General features: G+C 39.3%; 1 protein-coding gene across 2 annotated transcripts; it reads left to right on the top strand.

Annotated features, from left to right (window-relative positions):
- The first annotated feature begins 58 nt into the window (after window positions 1–58).
- Window positions 59–17716, top strand: SMARCE1 (SWI/SNF related, matrix associated, actin dependent regulator of chromatin, subfamily e, member 1). Of its 2 annotated transcripts, none has more exons than XM_028153111.2 (11): window positions 59–241; window positions 2203–2254; window positions 2432–2475; window positions 5449–5616; window positions 10223–10303; window positions 11177–11308; window positions 11584–11755; window positions 13395–13567; window positions 14306–14407; window positions 15058–15268; window positions 17442–17716. In XM_028153111.2, the coding sequence occupies exons 2-11, from the start codon at window positions 2248–2250 to the stop codon at window positions 17648–17650; spliced, it is 1299 nt and encodes a 432-aa protein (XP_028008912.1). In that variant the 5' UTR covers window positions 59–241; window positions 2203–2247; the 3' UTR covers window positions 17651–17716. The 2 variants fall into 2 exon arrangements, with proteins under 2 accessions (XP_028008912.1, XP_008143142.1); XM_008144920.3 differs by having other exon boundaries at window positions 66–241; window positions 5449–5553.
- Window positions 17717–22674: the final 4958 nt, after the last annotated feature.

The following is a 22674-nucleotide window of genomic DNA, read 5'->3' as shown; positions in this document are numbered from 1 at the left end:
GCACCCAAACTCGGGGGGTTCGGCGGAACAAAGAGGACCTGAAAAAAAAATCCTTGACGGCAGGAAGCCTCAGGCGTCCTCCCGAGGAGGTTTCCTTCCCTGAAGACGGTCGGCGGCGCCCGGGGAGGAATTAAGGCGCGTGTGGAAAGTGCGAGTGCGGACGCTCCGCGCGCGAGGGGCGGGGCGTGCGCGGGACAAAGGGAAGCGAGGCCGGAGCGGCGGGCGCCTTTTCTGCCCGCGGGTGAGTGTTTCCGCCTGGGCTCTGGCGGGTCGGGAGGGAGGCCGGCGGCGGGGTCCCGGCGCGGCGGGACTGCGGGTCCCCGGGGGTTGCTTGGGGTTCAGGCCTGGCCGCGGGGCAGGGCCTGGGGCTGGGAGCGCCCTCCCTGAGGCCTAGCGGAGCGAGGGTGGGCAGGGAGTCCCATTCGGGTTCCCTCCTGGGCGGCCAGACTCGCCCCTGCCGCTGACCCCGCGACCTGGGTCCAGGCAGCCGTGCGTACCCCCGCGTTCGTGGGGTTGCTGGTAGCGTGCATCCTCCACAGCAAGCCTACAGGGAACAGCCGCTGAGCAAGCCCGTGGGGCGAGCCGGGCCCGTGGGCATCGCTCCCTCTCCCCCCCCCCCCCCCCCCCCCCCCCCCAGGAAGGTGGTTTCCCTGGAGTTCAGGCATCGACCTGAGGACTCTCGGTGTGGCTCCGAGGGAAGAGCGAAAGCTCTGGAGCAGATCGGCCTGGGTCGGGAGCCCATCCCTGGCACTTCCTGGCTGTGTGTTTTTTAGGCATGTTCCTTAAACCCACTGTGTCATCTGTAACATGGCTTGTTGGTCGTTGGTGACTATAAGACGAAAGGATGTGGGTCATTAGCCTGTCCCCCCAGACGGTGTTCAGCAAATACCTGTCGGGTATTTTAGGTCCGGCGGTGGGGGTGGATCCAGTGGGACGTGTGGTATAGCCAAGGAGGTCAGTCGTTTTAAAAGAATGAACCATGAACGCTGTGTACCCGGGGAGCTCGTGGCAGTGCTTGTCAGGGCTCCCCACAGAATGTGGACAGCCCCCTGAACGTGAGCAGGAAGGAAATAGACACATAGAGACAGTGGTTTCCGCCTGTTCCTTAAGGAAAGAGGGAGAGACCCAGTTTAGGTCCTTGAGAAAATAAGCTACAGTGTTTCCTTCCACACCAGGTCTCGTATTCCTCGGGCTCCAGGGAATTCCCCTAAAATGCAAAATAGGAGCAATATATATATATATATATAATGTTTGTTGCACAGAGCGTTGGATGGAAGTACTCCAGTAGTCATAGACGTTATCTGCCTTTTTTTCTGACAATGGACATCGCTTTGTTTGCACTGTGTGATGTATCTTGATGTCAGGAACAAGCTCGTGTGCATGGTCATGGCATGAGCTGGTAAGACTAGGGCAGAATTTATTAAGAGTTGAGCTGGGTACTGGGACTATAATAATGAATTAGATGGTCCCTGTTCCGAGGCAGCACACAATCTAGCCCCATTAACAGATACATGATAGAATACACAGTATCCTAGATCTATGTCAAGTGGGTAGGGATACAGATGAGGAAGCAATTCTGCCCAGGTAATTTATCAAGAAAGCTCCACTAAGGAGATCATTTTGCAACAGGCTGTGAAGGGTTAGTAAGAGTTTTTGGTGTGTGTTTTTTCCTGATGGATTCTTTCAGAATGTATTCCCAACAGTTATAAAGCTGTTGACCACTAAGAGGGAATATAAAGTTCATGAGCATGCCAGTTACCTTTTGTCCTGCCTCCAGGAATAAAATGCTGCTCCATTTTAATGGAAGTTGTTGGGCTAACAGGAAGGGGAAGCTGCTGCTGATTCTGGAGCTCTCGGTATCTGTAGGCCTCCTTAGTGTGGGCCCTGATAATGTATCACATTCTATTGTCATTATATTTTTATCGGTCTGATTAAATGTGTGCATGGCATCAGCAAAATGTTTTCCATACGAGAGGTGGCTCAGTAGCATAAGAAAGATTTTTGTTTTAGTCGTCTTAATTCTGATCGACACAGTGACCTAAAGAACTAGTTAAGTATGCAAAAGGCTTGGTTACTAGGAGATAATGTAATTTTACTAAGAAATACCAATTAAACTACCCTATTCTTTAGGAAAACATTCTCTCATGCTTGCTGAGTTTTGATTCTCTTTTTTTTTTCTTTTTTTTCCTTTTTTTATTTTAGTGTCTCAGATTCATTCTTAAGGAACTGAGAACTTAATCTTCCAAAATGTCAAGTAAGTTTCATTTTTTTTATATTTATCAATCTATATAAATAAGAGACTAATGCCCTTGCAAATGGGAATTCCAAAATACTCTCATTTTTTTTTCTTCAAACAGGACCATTGGTAGTTTTGTTGCATAGTATTATATCTCAGTTGTTTACAAGAAGTTATTTATTTTCTTTCAAACAGAAAGACCATCTTATGCCCCACCTCCCACCCCAGCTCCTGCAACAGTAAGTTTTAATTTTCTTGTTAATGTAATAGCCAAGTCTGGCCTTGATACAAAAACCCAGATGTCTTCCAGGAAGGGTCACTCAATCATCACAACAACAGGATGAAAAATTCAGCTAAAAAAAACCAGCACTTCCTACTAAATAAAATACCTCTTTGCATCTTACTTTGAACCAACCCCAACATGTAAAGAAACATACTGCTGAAAAGCCAACCTCCTATGCTTGGTTCTTTTTTCCTTTTTTATTTTTAATGGGAAATAACTGACAAGTTTAACACTTCTTTCTTGTTAATCTCTTATTAAAAGTCTTTAAAGTTGATATTGAGTGAATGCTCATTCTGGCATTTCCTACTTTCAAACCTAACCTTAAATTGGTTACATTGTTTTCTCTCCTTGTCTATATATAATTTTCATATTAAATCAAACAATAAAGTTTCCAGTTCTGTAATAACACTCATTGTAAATCTTTATTTTCAAGCTGTTCAAGTAAGGATTTTATTATCTGTGGGTCAGATCATGCTATTGAATTTTACTCCACTCCATATATCATTGGTTTGGAATTGGATGTGTTTCAAAGTGTCCAATAATAGTTGTGAACTGGTTTTTTCACCCAGCAAGTTCTGATCCAGCTTGGTCAGCATGTCAAATAATTGTCCAATCCATACAACAAATGTAACAGTAACTCTTCAGACCTTGCTGAAATAGATTCCTTGTTGTTTGTTATTTAAAAAAAGCAAAACAAAACACTATTAACCCTGACCATACCCTACAAAAGCAATTCTTTAACAGCTGTTAGCCCTCCTTCCAAACCCCCTACCCCCTAAATTTCAAGCTAGCTTACTAATTAGGTCCTCTTTGTATAATTTTGTTTTCTCCACTAGATAACTACTCTTAATTACTAATCCCTTAGATAAATGTTTTAGTTACGTTTATCAGCAATTTGGTTTTCTTCAGTAAGATGTTTTTAAAAAGAGATGCTATATCACATGTAATCAGTTCAATTTATATAACATATAGTCTCAAGTTACTTCCAGCAAATCTTAAAGTCCTGTGTTTGCTTTGTTTTCTTTCTTAAATCAAAGAACATATCTTACGACCATCTCCTTGGCACTCTGCTAGTGGCTAAACAGGTGGAGTTGAACAATTGAGATTCCTGACCTCAAAGAACTAACCATGTACTTCATTTTTGGAAATGGTATAATTGTCATGTTTTAGGTTCAATTTTTTTTTTTTTAGCTCCCCTGCTTAATTTTCTTATATTATTGCCTCAATTTTGAAGTGTCTCATTTTTTATGCAACTTTTGAAGGTGTCATTTTTATATAAATACTGCCTCAGACAGTGTATAGTATCTGGAACACATACTTGATTTTTTGAGATAATAAAAATAGTCCAAAACCAAGTGTTCGCTTATGACTTCTCAAATATAGAAAGGGATCTTTTTTTAATTTTTGCCTTTCTTTAGCCATATTTCTGTACCATTATAGCTTCACATTGACACATAAATACAGAAGACTAGGGATTAGGACATCCAACAGAGTGGAAATTAAATGAGTTATCCTCCTTCCTTTTTTTTTCCATTATTTTAACCACCACCATCACAATCATCATCACCACTACTATCACCTCCACCACCCAGATGTACCACTCTAAGTAATATGCACTTCTTTTGTGCCTTTGATATTTCATCTGTTTTGCCTACTTTAATAAGCTTAATTTGCGTCTTCTATAACTACATAGATTACAAATTGATCAATTCTCTTCTAAAGAGTATCAAATGTTTGAATATCTTTCAGAGACTAAGGATATGTGCAGCGGCATGTTTTAGAAAATTGTGTTTATTTTATAACAGTTACAGTTTAGTTGGAATGTGTTAAGTGTATTTTACATCATACAATTCAAGACTGTTAATTGCATGTTAAAATGAAATTACTGTCACTTGTTTTTATTGAATTTCATTAGGGAAAATACTCTACTTTTGGTCTCTTTGCTATATTCTTTTTATGTATTATATCTTGATTATTAACATTGGATGTCATTATATTAACCACAAGGGGACTGCTATATAAGAGCCCATTTGTAATCACATCAACACATAATTCACAAAAGCCAATAATTCTGTTGCTGCAGCGAGTAACTGTGTTTTTGAAAGGACTAGAGCTATCAGGAAACTAGATTTGTCTTTAAAAAGAGAGAGTTCAAGTCTGTCAACTAGAAAAATAGTTCACATTAACTAAATGCAGAAATTATTCATGACTGACTTACGGAAGATGGATCAAAGAAGAGATGGAAAAGAAAGCCTATAAAAGAATGGCTGGGTTAAAAAGATCAGACAGTACCCCAGAATGAAATCCATGCATTTCTTACAAGTCTTTGTTTTGAAATCATGTATGTGACATCCATTGAATCTCACATATGTTCTTTTCTATTGACAACTTCTGACTTCCTGATTTGAGTCTCTTCTCATTTCTCACATATATAAAATGATTTAAAACTGTCTTTGAAAGCAGTCCATTTCTTGTTTTTGTTTTTAGTAGACAAATACATTGGCGGCATCCACATAACTGTCAAATAAATCATGTTTTGTTTTGCATGTAAAGTGTTCTCACACTTGTAGTTTACCACGTTTCAAGCTTTCCTCTCAGACATATATTGCTAAGTTGTTATGTCATACTATTGACCATAAAGTAATCCTGAATGTTTGAGACACTTCACTGTATTGCTTATCCCAGAAATGCAAGCACACATTCAAATTCACACACACACCGCTGGCCCCTGCAAAGAGGGAGAAAGAGAGAAAAACACACACACTTGCAGACTGGTTTCTCAATGAAAGAAAAAACAACTGCAACACATCATTGCTTGTTTAAATTCAGGTTGCTTTTGCATGTCATATGCAGATCATTTTTCATTTCTGTGTTTTCCTCGTTTGATCTCATTTCTCATTCGTGTTTTTGTCTCATTTGTTTCCATCAGCAAATGCCCAGCACACCAGGGTTTGTGGGATACAATCCATACAGTCATCTCGCCTACAACAACTACAGGCTGGGAGGGAACCCGGGCACCAACAGCCGGGTCACGGTAGGAGAATCAACTATTACAGCATCCGGCAAACAACTGGAATTGACCAGAAATGCCTTCAGAGTTAGGTCCTTGTGAATCATCAGCACAGCCATTAAATTTTTTTAACCTGGCTTTTCGACTATTTTGAACATTTGTTGTACAATCTTACACTGAAAAAATATATATATATAGTGAGATCTGGATATGTATAAGAAAAACTTCATTCTTTTTGGTGGTTGATAGAGATAAAACCTTGGGCACTTAATGTTTGTACTATGTGTAGACAAACCTAGAAGTTCTTATGGTTAAAATACTCTAGTTGAGCTGAAGCGTTATCTTTCATTTAAGGTAACTAGCATTAGGTTCAAGAACTCAAGTTTCTAAGTAAATGCTGGGCCTTCAGACCTGGCTTTTTTTGGCTGGCCTACTAGTTTGAATTGCTACACATCATTATTTGTCTTTTGGATTTAATAGTTGACCTTCTGAGATTCATTTGTCTTCAGTTAAAAAGAGAAAAAGACTTCTGTGTTACATCAAAGAATTGCAGAATAGAAGTTGAATGAAATGAATTTGAAGTACCAGACTAGTTAACTACAACTAGAAGTACTAGAAGTGTGCTTATAATCCTTAGAATAAGGGATATGATTTCTGAAACTGAAGATATGTCATTTAACTGATCAATCTAAGAAAAAATAAATAGTAAAGTAAAGTAAATTATAAATTTAAAATAATCAAAATTGGGTGATGTACTTTTTATTTTAGAATCATCTTAAACTCCATTCAAGGAAGTTTAGGTACCAAAGGAAAAAAAAATAGCTGTAAAAAGGATTTATCAAAAATAAATAAATAAATTGAATCCAAAAGCCAAATATCTGCATACATTGGATTATGGTATTTGGTGAGAATTTATACCACCCAGAATGACTGTAAACTTCTCTACCTGGTTTTTGTTTGCTGTATTCATAAATAATTCAATTATGTGAATTCAAAAAGCCCTCTCACCCTGTAGTCAAGCTAGAGCAAAAAGCTTGTTACTATCAGACTATCTTGGTAAGCATATTGCTTAGCTTGATAGGTTTTGTTTGTCTAAAATTTTCATTGTTTCTGCATAATTTGTACTTCATAAGCATATCAAGTTTTATGTGCCATGCATATTTCATGGTATCTGAAAAGAATTCTGACAGAGTGTGTGTGTGTGTGTATGCATTTCACAATGCATACAATTTTTATGTGCATCGATACATGTTTTTTCCTGGCCTAAATGTGTTGTTTCATGAATGTAATTGGTGGCAAGGTTATCAAATGATAAAGAACATTTTAATTTAAACAAGGAACAGAATCAATTTTGGACCATTCATGTTAATGCAGAAAATTACTCATGAGCAAGTAAACAAGAATGGTTGCATTTTAATTGCTCTATACAGTCAGCTCTTGATTATCTATGTTAATGGAATAGAAATAGTGGTAACTGTAATATTAGAATCATTTGTATTTTGGTCTTTGTAAGCATTTTGTTGTTAACTTGGACCTATCTGTGAGCATTCTCTTAATAAAATGAGATCATGTAATGGAGAGTTACTAGGAAAAGGCAAGTGCGCTCTCTGTCTTGGAACCTGGCTGAATTATCTATTTCTCCCCATTCCTCCATAGGTGTGTTGGGACCACAACATTTGGAGTGGGCATTAGCTTCAGGGTAGATTTGGATAAAAGGGTTGTTGGGGGTGGAAAATATGGTGTTTGGATTCTTTGTAGTTGTTTCCTTTGTATTGTTCTCTCAATATCAAATTAAATTATAATTAAACTGCTGTTTAGACTTAACCTGAACGGCCTAGAAAATATGAAGGCTTTTAGTCTGTGTTCATTCCAACCCCTTCAACTTTTAGTGATCTCTGTCTTAGGTCATTGAATCATCCTCAAGAAAATTAGTTATGCCTAAAGTTTTACACCACCTTTTTTATATATCTAATTTAAGCCATGTTAGGACTCAGTAAATCTGATTTTGACCATTATTAAAGTGTTTTATTTAAGTTGACCCAACTATGTATTACTTTGGCTGGATTTGGGGGTGTCCTGTTTGTGATTTGAAGGAATGATTCTGTGCATCCCTATTAAGTAGCTCCCTGTAGGCTCCTGTATACTTGAATAGTTTTCAGACAATAACTATATAGCTTGTTGAAACCTTTCGGAGTGCTTGTGATAGCTATGAGATGGAAATCACTCCTAGTCAGGTCTTCATTCGGATGATGATTAACTTCTCTTAAGTACAGTGTGAAAAATAGGTTGAGATAAAATGTTAGAAGTAACTTATTTCTGTACTTCAGTGGAAATTCTATCCCAGGAGAAAACCCTTAAATAAGATCCTTCCAGAGAGAAACAGCTGAGAATTGGGAAGAGACAACAACAAACTCTTGAGTAGCCAAAATAAATTTCACAAAATCATGGACTTTTTTTGTAGGAGATCCCAGGACCATACTCTTACGTAAGCATGTTTTAACAAGCATAGTTACTTGTTTTCCCCCAAAGCATTGCCAGTTAGAAGCAGAAAATTGGAAAGAGGGAGAGTTGCTGCTAGAGATGGATTTCATGGTAACAGCAAGGAAAGAAAAGCTTAAAAAAAGCATAACTACTGGGCATTGAGACATTATAGTACGATGTCTGAGATGGTAAATGACAGGAGTTTAATGATACAAATCTTTAGTATCCTCAAAATTAGCTAGAATTTAACTTTGTTAATGTTTTTGATTTTGTTTTGTTTTGTTTGCGTTTGTAAGTTGGTCAATGTAATAAAAATGGGGACTTAGTATGTGAGCTATTTGGGTACCTTTCTTTGGGAGAAAGGAAGATAAATAGGGAAACCCATTAATGTTATAAATGCAGTCCTTTGAAAAACATCCAAGAGCACATATTACTATAACTTATCTTTTAAGTGTTTTAATTCAACATATTTAAGCATAGACATTTTTAATTTTTTACCTCTTTTAAAAAAAAAAAATTGTTAACAATGACCTACCAAATTCAATTATTGGCACAATTTCAACTTTATTTGTAACTTCATGAAATAACTTCATGATGAATACTCAGACTTTTCTAATAACTTCATGTATGAATACTCAGACTTTTATATGTCTTGCTCTGATTTTATGACATACTAGTAGGGTTAGCTTTGTAGGAATCCCTCCCTATGCCCTTCCCTCCTTGAAAGAACTCCTACAGACCCTGAGACAGATCTTCCCTTACTCTTCATACCACCGCTGTTGACAGTTTCCATCCCCAATGGCTCACCTCCTTCCATTGCCCCCTGCTGCTAAAAGCAAGGTCTGTCTGCATGGGCACCGGCATGAGATGTGGTAAGGGTGTATATGAAGAGTGAGAAGAGAAGAAATACTGCTTCAAAGATGAAATGCTTTCTAATAATTTTGTGTATGAAGAAACAGTTACTGAAAAGCATAGAGGGGAGAAGGAGACCCTCACAGCGAAAGGAAGCATTGTCTGAAAGCAGTGGAGTAGGGTGCAAACATGCTAATCTCTGAGCCCATGGATGAAAAATAAGGTTGTGATTGAGGTCCTAGCCCAGAATGGAGTTTTCCCTAGGGTTTTGTCACAGCAACAGCAGAAAAGCAAGGGAACCAACTGTCACTAGTTTTCTTACAAGGATGTGCCAATCTCTGTCTTGGTAATTAAGTCAGCACTTCTTACCCCCTGCCTGGCAAGAATCAATATTGGGGGTCCTCTAGAAATTGGGGAGGGAATAAAAGTAATTCAGCCATGGTTTTATTCTGAGTCCTTGAGCAAATAGAGTCATATACGTATATTAAGATGAGACTAAGTTCAGAAATGGGCATTCTTGGATTGGAGTTATGTGGGGTGCCCACTAGAAGTTATCTGGTATCTCTTGCATAGATATTAGCCCATAGAAAGAACCAATCTTTTTTCTTTCTCTTTCTTTTTTAATCAAATGGAGATTCTTGATATACTTTAATAGCCTGTGTCTGCCATTTCTCTGTTCCCAGTAAACTTGGTTGCCCCTACACTAAGGATAAAAAAGGCATGACTTTATTTCACACTTCTTGATCCCCTTTATAGAAAACCACTAAATATAGAACCTTAAAATGTCTAGTCGTGATAAAGGAGATGAGGTTTTTGTTGCCTGTTTTTGGATTTAGAAAATAGTTTTTGTTGTTTATGTAGAGGTGCATTCTGAAATAATACAGGTAGATACAAAGTGCCCTGTAGACAGTGTGAGTGTGGCTAAGTGCTGAAGGCATTCAGATTCTGGTGCAGATAATCAAGTGTTGACTGTATGTGTAATGGTAAATTAAGCAAAATAAAAGGGTGCCAGGTAATGTCCTGAATGTGGGACATTTGCTATGTGACCATATATTTTTGATGTATGGATTGTTCTGTAATAATTTATTTGTTCTTACAGCCAGGTTGTCAAAGCAGTAGCAATAAACTGCTATGTAAAATACTTTTAAATTATGTGCGTAAAGTCATTTTCTTCATTTTCTTTTGATGTGAAAATTTCTGAATTTGCAGTGATAGCTATTTTCAGTGGAAGAAAATATAAGAATCTTGTATCCATGGACGAGTAGAAGAAAGGCGCATTAGAATTTTTAAGGCGCTCTCTTTTCATTTTACTGGTGAGCTTCTTGCAATTGAATAATGAATGTTTTTAACTCTTTTGTAGGCATCCTCTGGTATTACGATTCCAAAACCCCCAAAGCCTCCAGATAAGCCGCTGATGCCCTACATGAGGTACAGCAGAAAGGTAGGTGCTGAGGAGCGAGGAGTGGGCACTGCTGTCTGCTTCTCATCAGATTTCAGATGGGCTTAGCCAGCTTTTCTGTGCATAGTCAGAGGATAGGCTTGCAGTTGTTAAAGAAATTAGTTCTGATTTTAAAGTTCCAGGGCTAAAATCCAACAAGAAGAACATGATTAAATACACTGTTAAAATCCTTAAGACAGTGTTATATAGCCAGTGTTATGTAGTCTTTTGGAGAATATTTAATGACATTAGAAAAATCTTGGATGAAAAAAGGGATATAAGACTACTGTATGTATTAGTATCGTATTTTTATAAAAATAATAGCAACTACATGCTAGTTTGAAGGAAGAAAAAAGCCAAAAGACATAGTTATCTCTAAATAGTAAGCTATGATCATTTTTATTTTCTTTACACTATCTTGAATTTTCCCTCTTTTTTTTGTTTGTGATGAACCTACATTACTCTTAATAGATACAGCCAATAATATCTTTATTAAAGACAAGAGCATTTAGCTATTTCCATCACTATTTAGAATTTTTTTTTATTTTTGGTCATAATTATATGTGTATTTGATGATACATTGTATTGTGCAGATTAACCACTTCTGAATTTTTGTGAACTTAGACACAGACTCTGTTACTGAGTTAGCTTCTCTTAAGCACCTGTAGTGATTGCTAATGTCTGAGATCTGCTTTAACGCAATCCGTCAGGCTGTAGAGGAAATGAGATTGGCCAACTGTTAATTGTACAGCAGGCTAATGAGAATATGTAGACTTGATTCTGTTCCCTCTGTTTTTAAATGTTCATATTAAAAAGTATTTTTAAAGTTCTATTTCTAGGCATCAATACTGACATTTCAACTGTTTCCTTTTTAAGGTCTGGGACCAAGTAAAGGCTTCCAACCCTGACCTAAAGTTGTGGGAGATTGGCAAGATTATTGGTGGCATGTGGCGAGATCTCACTGATGAAGAAAAACAAGAATATTTAAACGAATACGAAGCAGAAAAGGTAGCGTGGGGGCTGCAGTGGGATGGACACAGTGGGAAAGGCATGAACATTTGCTTATGATTTAGAAAAGAAGCCTAAGATCTAGCCGGACAGCTGAGGCTGCACCGCGGCTTTGTCTGCCTTCATCAAGTCACCTAATTTCTCTAGGCTTCAGATTTCGTATCTGTAAAAAGGAGATAATTATGGTGTCTTTGGATATTCCTGTGAGATAATATAGGTACTCATTATAACCTGATCAATGTTCATTATAAAACTGAAAAACATTTGACTTTCAGATAGAGTACAATGAATCTATGAAGGCCTACCATAATTCCCCCGCATACCTTGCTTACATAAATGCAAAAAGTCGTGCCGAAGCCGCTTTAGAGGAAGAAAGTCGACAGAGGCAGTCTCGCATGGAGAAAGGAGAACCTTACATGAGCATCCAGCCAGCTGAAGATCCGGATGGTAAATAATAAAAATAAAGGGGGGTTTTGTTATGCTTTCTCTGAGAATTAAAATAAGACAAATCTTTTAAGTTTTTACTTCCTATCCTAAATGGAAAACAAAGCATAATTTAAGTACCATTTCATTATTTTGATTAACTATTTTTTGTAAGATTTGTATGTGAATTTCCCACAAGAAAAGGAAATATCCTTTTTAGTGCAGAAAATAGCAAAAACTACCATTTATCCAAATCTTTGTACTCAAAATGCCTGAAAGGCTTTTGAGCCATAATCAGAATTTTGCCTCAACTGCTTTAAAAAAGGTAAATGCCTTCTAGTTACATCCTGTTTTCTTATTGGTTCCCTAAGCCCTGAATTAAGGACTCCTAAGAGAGAAAGTTAATGAGTGGAAAAAAGCACTATGAAATTTCTTTCCCAGTTAAGTGAGAAATCCAACTCGAATTTATAAAGGTAGCTCATGATAACACACATAAGGGTACACAAATTTTATACACACACACACACACACACACACACACACACACACACCAGCTTCCTCATTGCCATTTCATGAATAGTTTGCAGGTCTACAGATTGCGCCCCTGACCGTGTGCAGCCAGACAGAGTCTGTAGCTGCAAGGAGCCCCAGTGTACAAATAATATTTTCTCTGTGTGCTGCTGTGATATGGAAAAGGTTGGAAGTTCTAACTACAAGCAACAGAAAACAGAATAATTTAAGACCCCATTTTAAAGTAGTGGTAACAATGCTTGTAAGAACTTTAAAAAAGATACACCATTGAGAGAGGAAGCAGTAATACCACCTAAAGACAAATAAACTGATATATTTAAAAGAAAAACAAAAATGCTATTTTAAAAGAATAGATTGGGATATTGGCAGATATTCTCATAAATACAGAATAGGATATAAGTATAACGAATAGCATATGGAATAGAAACTATCAAGTATTAAACAGAATCAGGAGTGCTAAAGACACACTAGCATACACGGACCTTAACTGCTCAGAGTGAGTGGTTAATGCAGAACTAAAAAAGGTAGGAGAACATCCAGTCTACGCATAATCGGAAGGGGGGGGGGCCTCAGTGTAAGAGGAAATAAAGGCTAGCAATGTAGAAGCCATAGATAGAAAATAGCTTTCACTAGGTGAAAGGTAACAGCATGAATATTGAGACAGGCTGAAGGAATCACTCAGGAACAATCTTTAAAAAGGGTTCCTTTTCTCTGCTTCTCAAACTTCTGCCCATTATGTTTTTTAAGTTTAAGATAGGATCTTAAAGCTGCTCAGAAGAAAGGACAGGTACTATCAAGAGTGAAGCATTGGCAGAATTCTAGTTTTGCTATCACACGCAGCCTTCACATTGATTTCCAGGCTAAAGACACGTGCTTATATCTCACTTGTGTTTCAGCCAAATCTTCCTCTGACACATATCTCTTAAAGATTCTGTGAGAAAAAACAGTACCTTCGCCCATGAACACAGCGCGTCCTGTATGGTTTTTATCAAGTGACTGCCCCGGTGTTCCCATGGTGTCCTTTAGACCCACTTGTGAGAGCCATGCTCCTTGGTAGTTAAGTGTGTACATTGTTACACTCCTGTTTATGGTTACAGGTGACCTAATTTTCAGAACATCTCATTTATTCCAGATTATGATGATGGCTTTTCAATGAAGCATACAGCCACCGCCCGTTTCCAGAGAAACCACCGCCTCATCAGTGAAATCCTTAGTGAAAGTGTGGTGCCAGACGTTCGGTCGGTTGTCACAACAGCTAGAATGCAGGTCCTCAAACGACAGGTCCAGTCCTTAATGGTTCATCAGGTAGAGTCACAAAACATTTGTTAAAATAAAATGGGCTTATGCCACAGATCCCAGGTGACCTGGTTCTGTATAATGCATCAGTGCGCCTGGGAAGTATGTCTGTTCAATCCAACCTGTTCCTGACTCAGGAAAGAGGCTTGAGGGAGTGGACCTTTCCCACAGGTTTAATACGTTTATCCTTACAACTGTAACAGAGTCTTGTAATGGAAAATTTACCCATTGAGGATTTTGAGACATCCTACCATCCTTTTACTGCTTTACTCGATATTCTGAAATTGCTCAGGCCTGCAACAATATTTAACAATACATACTTACTAGTCATAGTGATTCCTCTATGCTACATTTTCCTTTTATTTTAAAACCTTAGCTAGACATAGTTGTGTAATAAATGACTTAAATTAAGAATTCAGGCCCTAGCTAGTTTGGCTCAATGGATAGAGCGTCGGCCTGTGGACTGAAGGATCCCGGGTTCGATTCTGGTCAAGGGCACATGCCCAGGTTGCAGGCACAACCCCCAGTGGGGGGTGTGCAGGAGGCAGCCAATCAGTGATTCTCTCATATCATTGATGTTTCTATCTCTCCCTCTCCTTTCCTCTCTGAAATCAATAAAAACATTTGTTATATTGTAAGAAAGTGTGGACTATTAAAAAATGAGATGTTTTCTATTTGACATTTGCTTTAAAGAAAGTAATGCAGTAATTATGAAACAATTATAAAGTGTGGTCATATGTCTTACAGCGAAAACTAGAAGCTGAACTTCTTCAAATAGAGGAGCGACACCAGGAAAAGAAGAGGAAATTCCTGGAAAGCACAGATTCATTCAACAATGAACTTAAGAGGGTATCAATTTAATGTGTTAACTGTACTTTTTCATTGTGTCTGTTACTTTTATTTCTCATTCTTTTTTCCAAAATAGTGCTTTTGTTGAATGTTTTTCACTTTGAAACAGGGGCAATTTCACTATAACCAGTAGATCTTTGCTTTATAAAATTATTCCCATTTTTTGGCAAAATTGTAATAGGTTTGAAATATTTAGTATGAGTACATATAATAGGCCTGTCGAGTCTAGAATCCTCTGATGTTTTAATTTAAACTCTCACGCAAGCATTAATTATTTTTCATTTTATTGAAATTTATCAAATGTCGTTATTAGATGTAGTTCACAGTTTGCACTTTGTATTAAATAGGTAAATCTAGTGTTTGGTAGCCTAAAATATAAAATGGAAACTTTATATATAATCCAGTACTTTCAGCATTGCCTCGCCAACTGTTTTGTAACATTTGATGTTACATGGCTCTGCAACTTTCTTTTCCTATAGACACAGACTCTCAGAGAAGACCTGGAGCCATGTTTTTTTTCCTCCCATATACATATAGTTTATAACCAATAAATCCCATTTTTGAAGTAATTTTTTCTGTTTGAGAGATTGTAAGAAAAGAACATTACTAAGAGATTTTTTTGTGTGTGTTGGTTTTTTTCTGACTACTAGTTGTGTGGTTTAAAAATAGAAGTGGATATGGAAAAAATTGCAGCTGAAATTGCACAGGCAGAGGAACAGGCTCGCAAAAGGCAGGAGGAAAGGGAGAAGGAGGCAGCAGAGCAAGCTGAACGCAGTCAGAGCAGCATTGTTCCTGAGGAAGAACAAGCAGCTAATAAGACTGAAGAAAAGAAAGAAGCCGAGAACATTCCAATGGAGACAGGTAACCTCCCAGTGGACACCAGTGTAAATGTTGGGTTTTACAGCTCTTTCATTTTTATTTCTCTTTCTCAATACCTTTCAGAGGTCACTCTGTCCCTGCTACCTCTCCAGTTATTCTTTATAGGTCTACCCACTTCTTTCCAAATCTTAATTTCTAAAAGTAGGTTCATGTAACATGTTTGTATCAGTGCAGAACAGCAGCGGTATGTTATCTTTAGTCTTGCTCTTTGAGGTCTTAGTTATTTCCCCAGATTGGGTCAAGTCATTTTCAGTGTGATGGTGTGATGGTTAAGGAGACTGGCCCTGGAGTCAGATCAGGGTCTAACACTGCTTCACCATGTGCTAGCACTGTGCCTTTGGATAGTTACTTAATCTCCGCTCCTTCATTTGTAAGTATTCTAGCACCTGCCTCAGTGAGTTCTAAACGGTAAATTCAAAAATGTACATAAAATCATTCAATATTGGGTTTGACATGGTATTGGCACTCAGCATTTTAACCTTTGTTGCTAAAATTATTTAAATAAGATGTGGTATTGCTGTTAAGACAAATCATTTTTGGTGCCCTTGGACAGGGCCAAATCCTGCCTGCCACCTGCTTTTAAACAGTGTTGTTGGCACACAGTTACACCCATTTGTTTACATACTGTCTGTGACTACTTTGGGCCACAACATATAGTTGAGTGGTTGGGCCACAACATATAGTTGAGTGGTTGCAACAAAGACTACCCCACATAACCTAAAATATTTCCTACGTAGCCTTTACAGAAAAGTTTGTTGACCCCACCCTGGAAAATTCCTACTCCCAGGTGTACTCAGAATTTCTGACTGAAAGCATTCCTCAAGGCAAAAAATAAAATAAAATAAAATACCATGCAAAACTTATATAAACACTGATTAAATTGGTTATTGTTTGAAATTTTGAGATTACCTTACCTTCTGGCACAGTTTTGTCCCTGACCAATGTACTGTGTAAACAGGACTAAGCAAAAGTATTATGGGAAACACAGGCAGAAGTCTCCAGGACCATCACAAGAAGGGGGAAGGGTAGTAATCATGCTTAGTACTCAACTGATGACTTCCTGTTTGACATCTGGAAAACATTTAATGGGATGTAAATGTTACCAGATATTTCTACAAAATATAATTCAGCAGATTAACATTTCAGATAGATTTTAAGTTTCATTATTTGAGCCTTTTTCTGTTTTGTGTGAACATGTTTTTTATCTTAACAAAATTTGAACATGGGCATATTTTTGTGGTTAATGCAAGAGTTTGAGAGCTAGAGTATGGTATGGTTCTTTGCTCATTTTGCAACTAAATGGAACACTCTGTCCTTTGCCTCTGTTTTGTCATCTATGAATAGAACATGCCTGTAGGTCTTCACTCAGATTTTTATCCTTCTAGCCTACAGGAAAAAAAACTGAAGAAAAGCGAACCTATTAGAGCAAAAACCTCATGCTCTTAATTTCTTACAGAAAACAGCCCAACATGACTATTAATGAGATACCGAAAATACTGACCTTATATCATTTCCACACGCACTTTCTTACTCATTAAATACAAAGCACTCCACGACAGCATTGTAAGTCACTTGTGTGACTACATTTTCTACTAATGACATTTTTTCAAAGTAAAGCAAAACAAGTGAAATTAATTTTAAACATATATTAACCCAGTTTATCCTAAACAATATCACTTCAACATGTAATTAACTTCTTTTTCCAATTACAGTTGACATTCACTATTATTTTATACTAGAGGCCCGATGCACAAAGATTCGTGCAAGAATGGGCCTTCCTTCCCCTGGCTGCCGGCACCATCATCCCTCCAGCTCGGAGCTGCCTAAAAGTATTAATTTCTTACATTCTTTTTTCATGAAGTTTTTGGAATCTGATGTGTATTTTGTACTTACAGCACATCTAAATTTGAAGCTGAATTTTAAAATACGGGTCAAGAAGTACTTGACCTGTATTTAGATTTCATAAATTTACAGTTAAAAAGTAGATTCTTAAACCCCAAATTAATCTCAAACATGCTGAAAGTTTCTCGGTCACACTAGCTCAGTTTAGGTGCTTAACAGCCACGTGTTGGGACAGTGGAGCTCTCGGCTGTCGGCCTAATTAGAAGAGTAAATGTCTGTCTCAGAACTAACAGTGACAAATGTGTGCTTACAGAGGAGACACACCTTGAAGAAACAACAGAAAGCCAGCAGAATGGTGAAGAAGGCACATCTACTCCTGAGGACAAGGAGAGTGGACAGGAGGGGGTGGACAGTATGGCCGAGGAAGGGACCAGTGATAGTAACACTGGCTCCGAGAGCAACAGCGCCACAGTGGAGGAGCCACCAACAGATCCCATACCAGAAGATGAGAAAAAAGAATAAATGTTGCCTTGTTTTATGTATTCTAAATCCTTTTTTAAATGAAAAAAAAATGTTTTTGAGTTTTAATGGTGTTATGTGGTTTGTGTACTAATATTTTCCTTGTCCATATCACGCCACCCAAAGCTTTTGGACCATATAACATCATGAGCCAAATGGCATAGTCACCTTTCTTTTTTTTTAATATATTTTTATTGATTACAGAGAGGAAGGGAAAGGGAGAGAGAGATAGAAACATCAATGATGAGAGAGAATCATTGATCGGCTGCCTCCTGCACACCCCCTACTGGGGATTGAGCCTGCAACATGGGCATGTGCCCTTGACCGGAATCGAACCCAGGACCCTTCAGTCCACAGACTGACGCTCAATCCACTGAGCCAAACCGGCTAGGGCCACAGTCACCTTTCGTAAGTGGTTGTGATGATGGTTCTCTTCCTTAGATCTTGTTTCTACCCTTCACTGCTGAAAGCCTCGGAATTTAAATTAATTGAGAAAATGCCCATTTTTGGAGAATTTTCCTTTGATGCTGCAGAATCTACTCTTACAAATGCCTTCCTACAGCTCACTGGGGTGCTTACCAAAGCCATAGCTTTAAATCTTCTCAGTCCCCATCAACAGCTTCCTGAAAGTTCCCTTTCCTGTGTACTTCCACAAAGGTAGTTCTTGAAAACGTAATCATGTATGAGTATGTGTTTGTTCACTTGCCCTTTTCATTTGTAACCAATGTCAGATAACCAAGAGTTGTGTTAAAGTGTTGAGTGTACCTGCAACTATGCTTGGATCGTATTGATCGAGAAATAGTCTCCATAGAGTAGTCACCAGCTTATGAAATAGTCATTAAAGCAAACATGGCACATGTATACTGTCCTGCTTTTTGTTATAATTAATATTGGGTACGTTCTGGTCAATTCATCCTCATTGTACAGGAAAAAAAAAATTACTTTTTTATCAAGTTTTCCAAAGACAGAGTAGATCACAAAGCTTAAGGAATTGAATATTCTTGCAAGGGAGTATATAACTTCAAAATGATTGGCCCATTCTAGAAGAAAACAGCTCGGAATTAAGTTCAACCACTTGAAATTGTTTTTACAATAATCAAAACATTCAAAACCTCAAGGCTCAGGATCCCATAGATCAGAGCCTACCTTTTTTATAAAGTTAGTTAAGTTTTAGCGAGTAGAAATGAGATGGTTTGTGACACATATGCTTCCTAAAAACTAGACTAGATTTTTACTAAATAGTGGAATATCTGATGGTATATGTTTCTTAAAGGTCCAAATGTAATAAATAAAAGGAAAAAGAAAACAGTCTCGGTGTTTTTAATGCATTAAATGTTTATATGCTAAGCAAGCAAATGATTTTGTTACTGGAACACACTGACCATATGGAGTGGTCGCTCGGCCATTATAAAATTGCATTCTCACAGTCGCTCACCCAACTGCTGCCCTAGCAAGTTCATGTGTACAAGACACTGAAAATTAGTTTCCCTACATTATAGTCATGTCACATAGGGAGGTTGGTCTTTTACTCCAAAAGTAAATGTTTCTACATTTACATATGAGCAATATGAAAAAGTTTATGACAAATTCGTTCCTGTGGAAAATATGGCTCAATCGATGTAAGCCATCCGCTTACATAGAGATAACTTCTCTATAGAGGCAAGACTTCATTTATAGTGAATTCACTGACCATGTAGGATTCCATTTGACGTTCAGCCTCCTGAGGAAGAAGAGGAAAGGAAACTCAACGTTGGGTGGAAACAACCTGTTTTTCTAAATGGTACATGGAATCTTCTGTTTCTTTTAGAATCCAAGAACTAGTATATTGGATAATCTCTTCGATACATTGGGCTTTGTGGGGCTAAGAACTTAAGCCATCTCATTCCCTGAAAATTGGACGTCCTCTGGTTCACTCCCTAATAGTCAAACCAGGCAGAGAAGTTTAATACGGATGGAGCCCAGCTGGCGTGGCTCAGTGGTTGAGCATCGACCTATGAACCAGGAGGTCATTGTTCAATTCCCAGTCAGGGTACATGCCCGGGTTGCTGGCTTGATCCCCAATAGGAAACATGCAGGAGGCAGCTAATCAATCATTGATGTTTCTCTCTCTCCCTCTCCCTCTATGAAATCAATAAAAATATCCTATATAATAAAAGGCTAATATGCAAATTGACAGCTGTGATGTGCACTGACCACCAGGGGACAGATGCTCAATGCAGGAGCTGCCTCCTGGTGGTCAGTGCACTCCCACAGGGGAGCACTGCTCAGCCAGAAGCCGGGCTTCTAGCTGGTGAGTGCAGCGGCGGTGGCAGGAGCCTCTCCTGCCTGCATGGCAGGGAGCAGGCCTAAGTCATCAGTCGGATGTCCCCCCAAGGGCTCCCGGACTGCAAGATGGCGCAAGCTGGGCTGAGAGACACCCCCCCAAGTGCATGAATGTTGTGCACCAGGCCTCTAGTCCATATATATATATATATATATATATATATCCCTAAAATGCAAATAGACCGAATGGCAGAACAACCGAACAACCAGGGGGCAGAGCATGGAACATGGCTGGCGTTGGCCACGGTGGGATGGTGGAGCAGGTGAGCAGGGGTGCCAGATCAAGGCGGGGAGCTGGTCGCTGTCATTGGGACAAACCTCTGGTGGTTACTGAAAATTCTTTGCTCCTACACGCCACAGTCCCGCCTGGCGCTCACACCTGCTGCTGGCGCCGGCCCCACTTGCACCGGCGCCCGGCACCAGTCCCGATCACTTGGTGCTGTCAGCAAGTGCAAGCAGTGGCTGCCGGTCCCAATCACCCCTGAGGGCTTCTCCACCTCCCCCTGCTCCTGAGGGGTGATTGGGACAGCAGCCACCACTCACACCCGCTGCTGGCACCGTCCCCAATGGCTCTGCACCATCAGCGGGTGTGAGCGGGGCCAGCACCATCAGCGTGTGGGAGCGGCTGCAGGCAGACAGGGGACCAGGGCTGCAGAGGGGAGGGGCTTGGCTTGGGCACAGAGGATGGGCTGAGACTAGCCCCTGTGCCTACCGCAGCCTTGCGGCCCACAGTTCCTTTCAAGATGCACGAATTCATGCACTGGGCCCCTAGTATTTAAATAATACAGATGGAAAACAGTGCCAGAGCAAGATGTCAGGTTATCTATGGCACTGAAATCTAAGTGGGTGGAACTGGCTCCTTTGCTAAGCTGGAGTTGGCACTCAAAACAAGCATATCTGCCTTTAACAATGCTGTGGCAGTGGCTGAAGGACAAATTTAAATCAGAAGGGATTTGACAGCTAGTAATAGGCCGTGGAGGGTGGTGATTAAAATTCCCTCTTGTCAGAGCGATGTATGTAGACACTACCTATGTTTTAGTTGTTTCCTAGTTTCTCTGAGCATGTGGGATATAGTCAAGATCTTTACTTTTTCCCTTTCCCCGTAGGCATTGGGCAAGTCACTTAAACTCTGAGCCTGTTTCAACTATAAAATGGATTGAACTACTTTCTGTCTCAGTCCCCTTACTGCTTCAAACAGCCATGATTTTTAGTGCATTTATTTTTAAAAATATATTTTATTGATTTTTTACAGAGAGGAAGGGAGAGGGATAGAGAGTTAGAAACATCGATGGGAGAGAAACATTGATCAGCTGCCTTCTGCACACCCCCTACTGGGGATGTGCCCACAACCAAGGTACATGATCTTGACTGGAATCGAACCTTGGACCTTTCAGTCCGAAGGCCGACACTCTATCCACTGAGCCAAACTGGTGAGTGCTAGTGCATTTATTTTTAATATGAACACATAACGTTTGAGGGTTTAAATTTATATTAATTTTTTAAAGATATGGCTTTTTAAGAAGGTTTTATTGATTTTTTTTTTTTTTTTTTTTAGAGAGAGAGAGAGAGAAACAATGATCAGTTGCCTCTGGCACACACCCTGACGGGGATCAAACCAAAACCTGGGCATGCACCCTGAGCAAAAATCAAACCCACCGCCTATTGGCCCAATCAACTGAGCCTCCCTTGCCAGGGTTATATTAGTTTTTAACAAATTGGAGAGAGGGGAATCCCCCACAGTCCCCCAGTTTTCTTACAGGAGTTTCAATTTCATATTTTTCGCCATCTCAACAAGCACGTCTAAGTGGCTCTCCTGCAACACGTGAAGATCGTGTACCCCGCAAAGCAGAGCTTTGGGGAATGGTTGCTAGGCGCTATCTCATTTTTACAGGATACTGGGAGCGTCCTATGAAAAGAATACAATGCTTGAGTCACTGTATTTGAAAAGAGAATCTGAAGTTTAACTGGTGCCCTCCAGATGGTTAGATTTGGTCCTTCACGTTTAGGTACTAGTTTGGGGTTTTAGACAGTTGGTGCTGACAGCGTGAAACTCCTGTTGCCCGCAGTTAAATAAGCTTTGGTTTCTCATGTGAACAGGCTGTGAAGCTGGGATTAAGCTTTGTGAAGTCCTCATTTCAGAAATAGTTCCCCTCCATCCCCAAGCGCTACCACACACGGCTCCCCACCTGGTTTCAGGAGCGGTTTTCACCGCGGGGCAAGCCGGGCTGGAAACACAATGGGCTCCTCAATGATTTGCACGTTAAAGGGCTTAAGTTCTTTACCAATGAAAAACCCACGGTGTCATAAGCTAAAGTCAACCTGGAGCCTTCTTAGAAGAAACCGTGCTGAATTCTAATTTGGCTGATGGTAATAATGTTTCTTTGATCAGTATGGTAACGAAAACTCAAGAGTTTCGTAGAAAACAATGCTAAATGTATTAGCAATTATAAAACTTAATGTCTTCATATGAGGTTGAACCATATGATGTTGCCAATGTAGGTTTTTGTCTACAAAATGGTAGTTTCGCCTTCAACCTAATTCTGCATTTTTTTTTTAGTCCAAATTATGAACTCTTAGCAGCTTTCTGAGTGTGAAATGGTGGAACTTTTGATTTGTCAGACTGGCCTATATACTTCTCTAATAATTACTGCATATTGTTCAACAAAACCCTGATTAAAATGCAAATCCCAGACTATTAAGTATTA

Source organism: Eptesicus fuscus, chromosome 20, assembly GCF_027574615.1.
Source record: "Eptesicus fuscus isolate TK198812 chromosome 20, DD_ASM_mEF_20220401, whole genome shotgun sequence".
Classification (NCBI taxonomy): Eukaryota; Metazoa; Chordata; class Mammalia; order Chiroptera; family Vespertilionidae; genus Eptesicus; species Eptesicus fuscus.
This window is presented reverse-complemented; position numbering and strand designations above follow the sequence as displayed.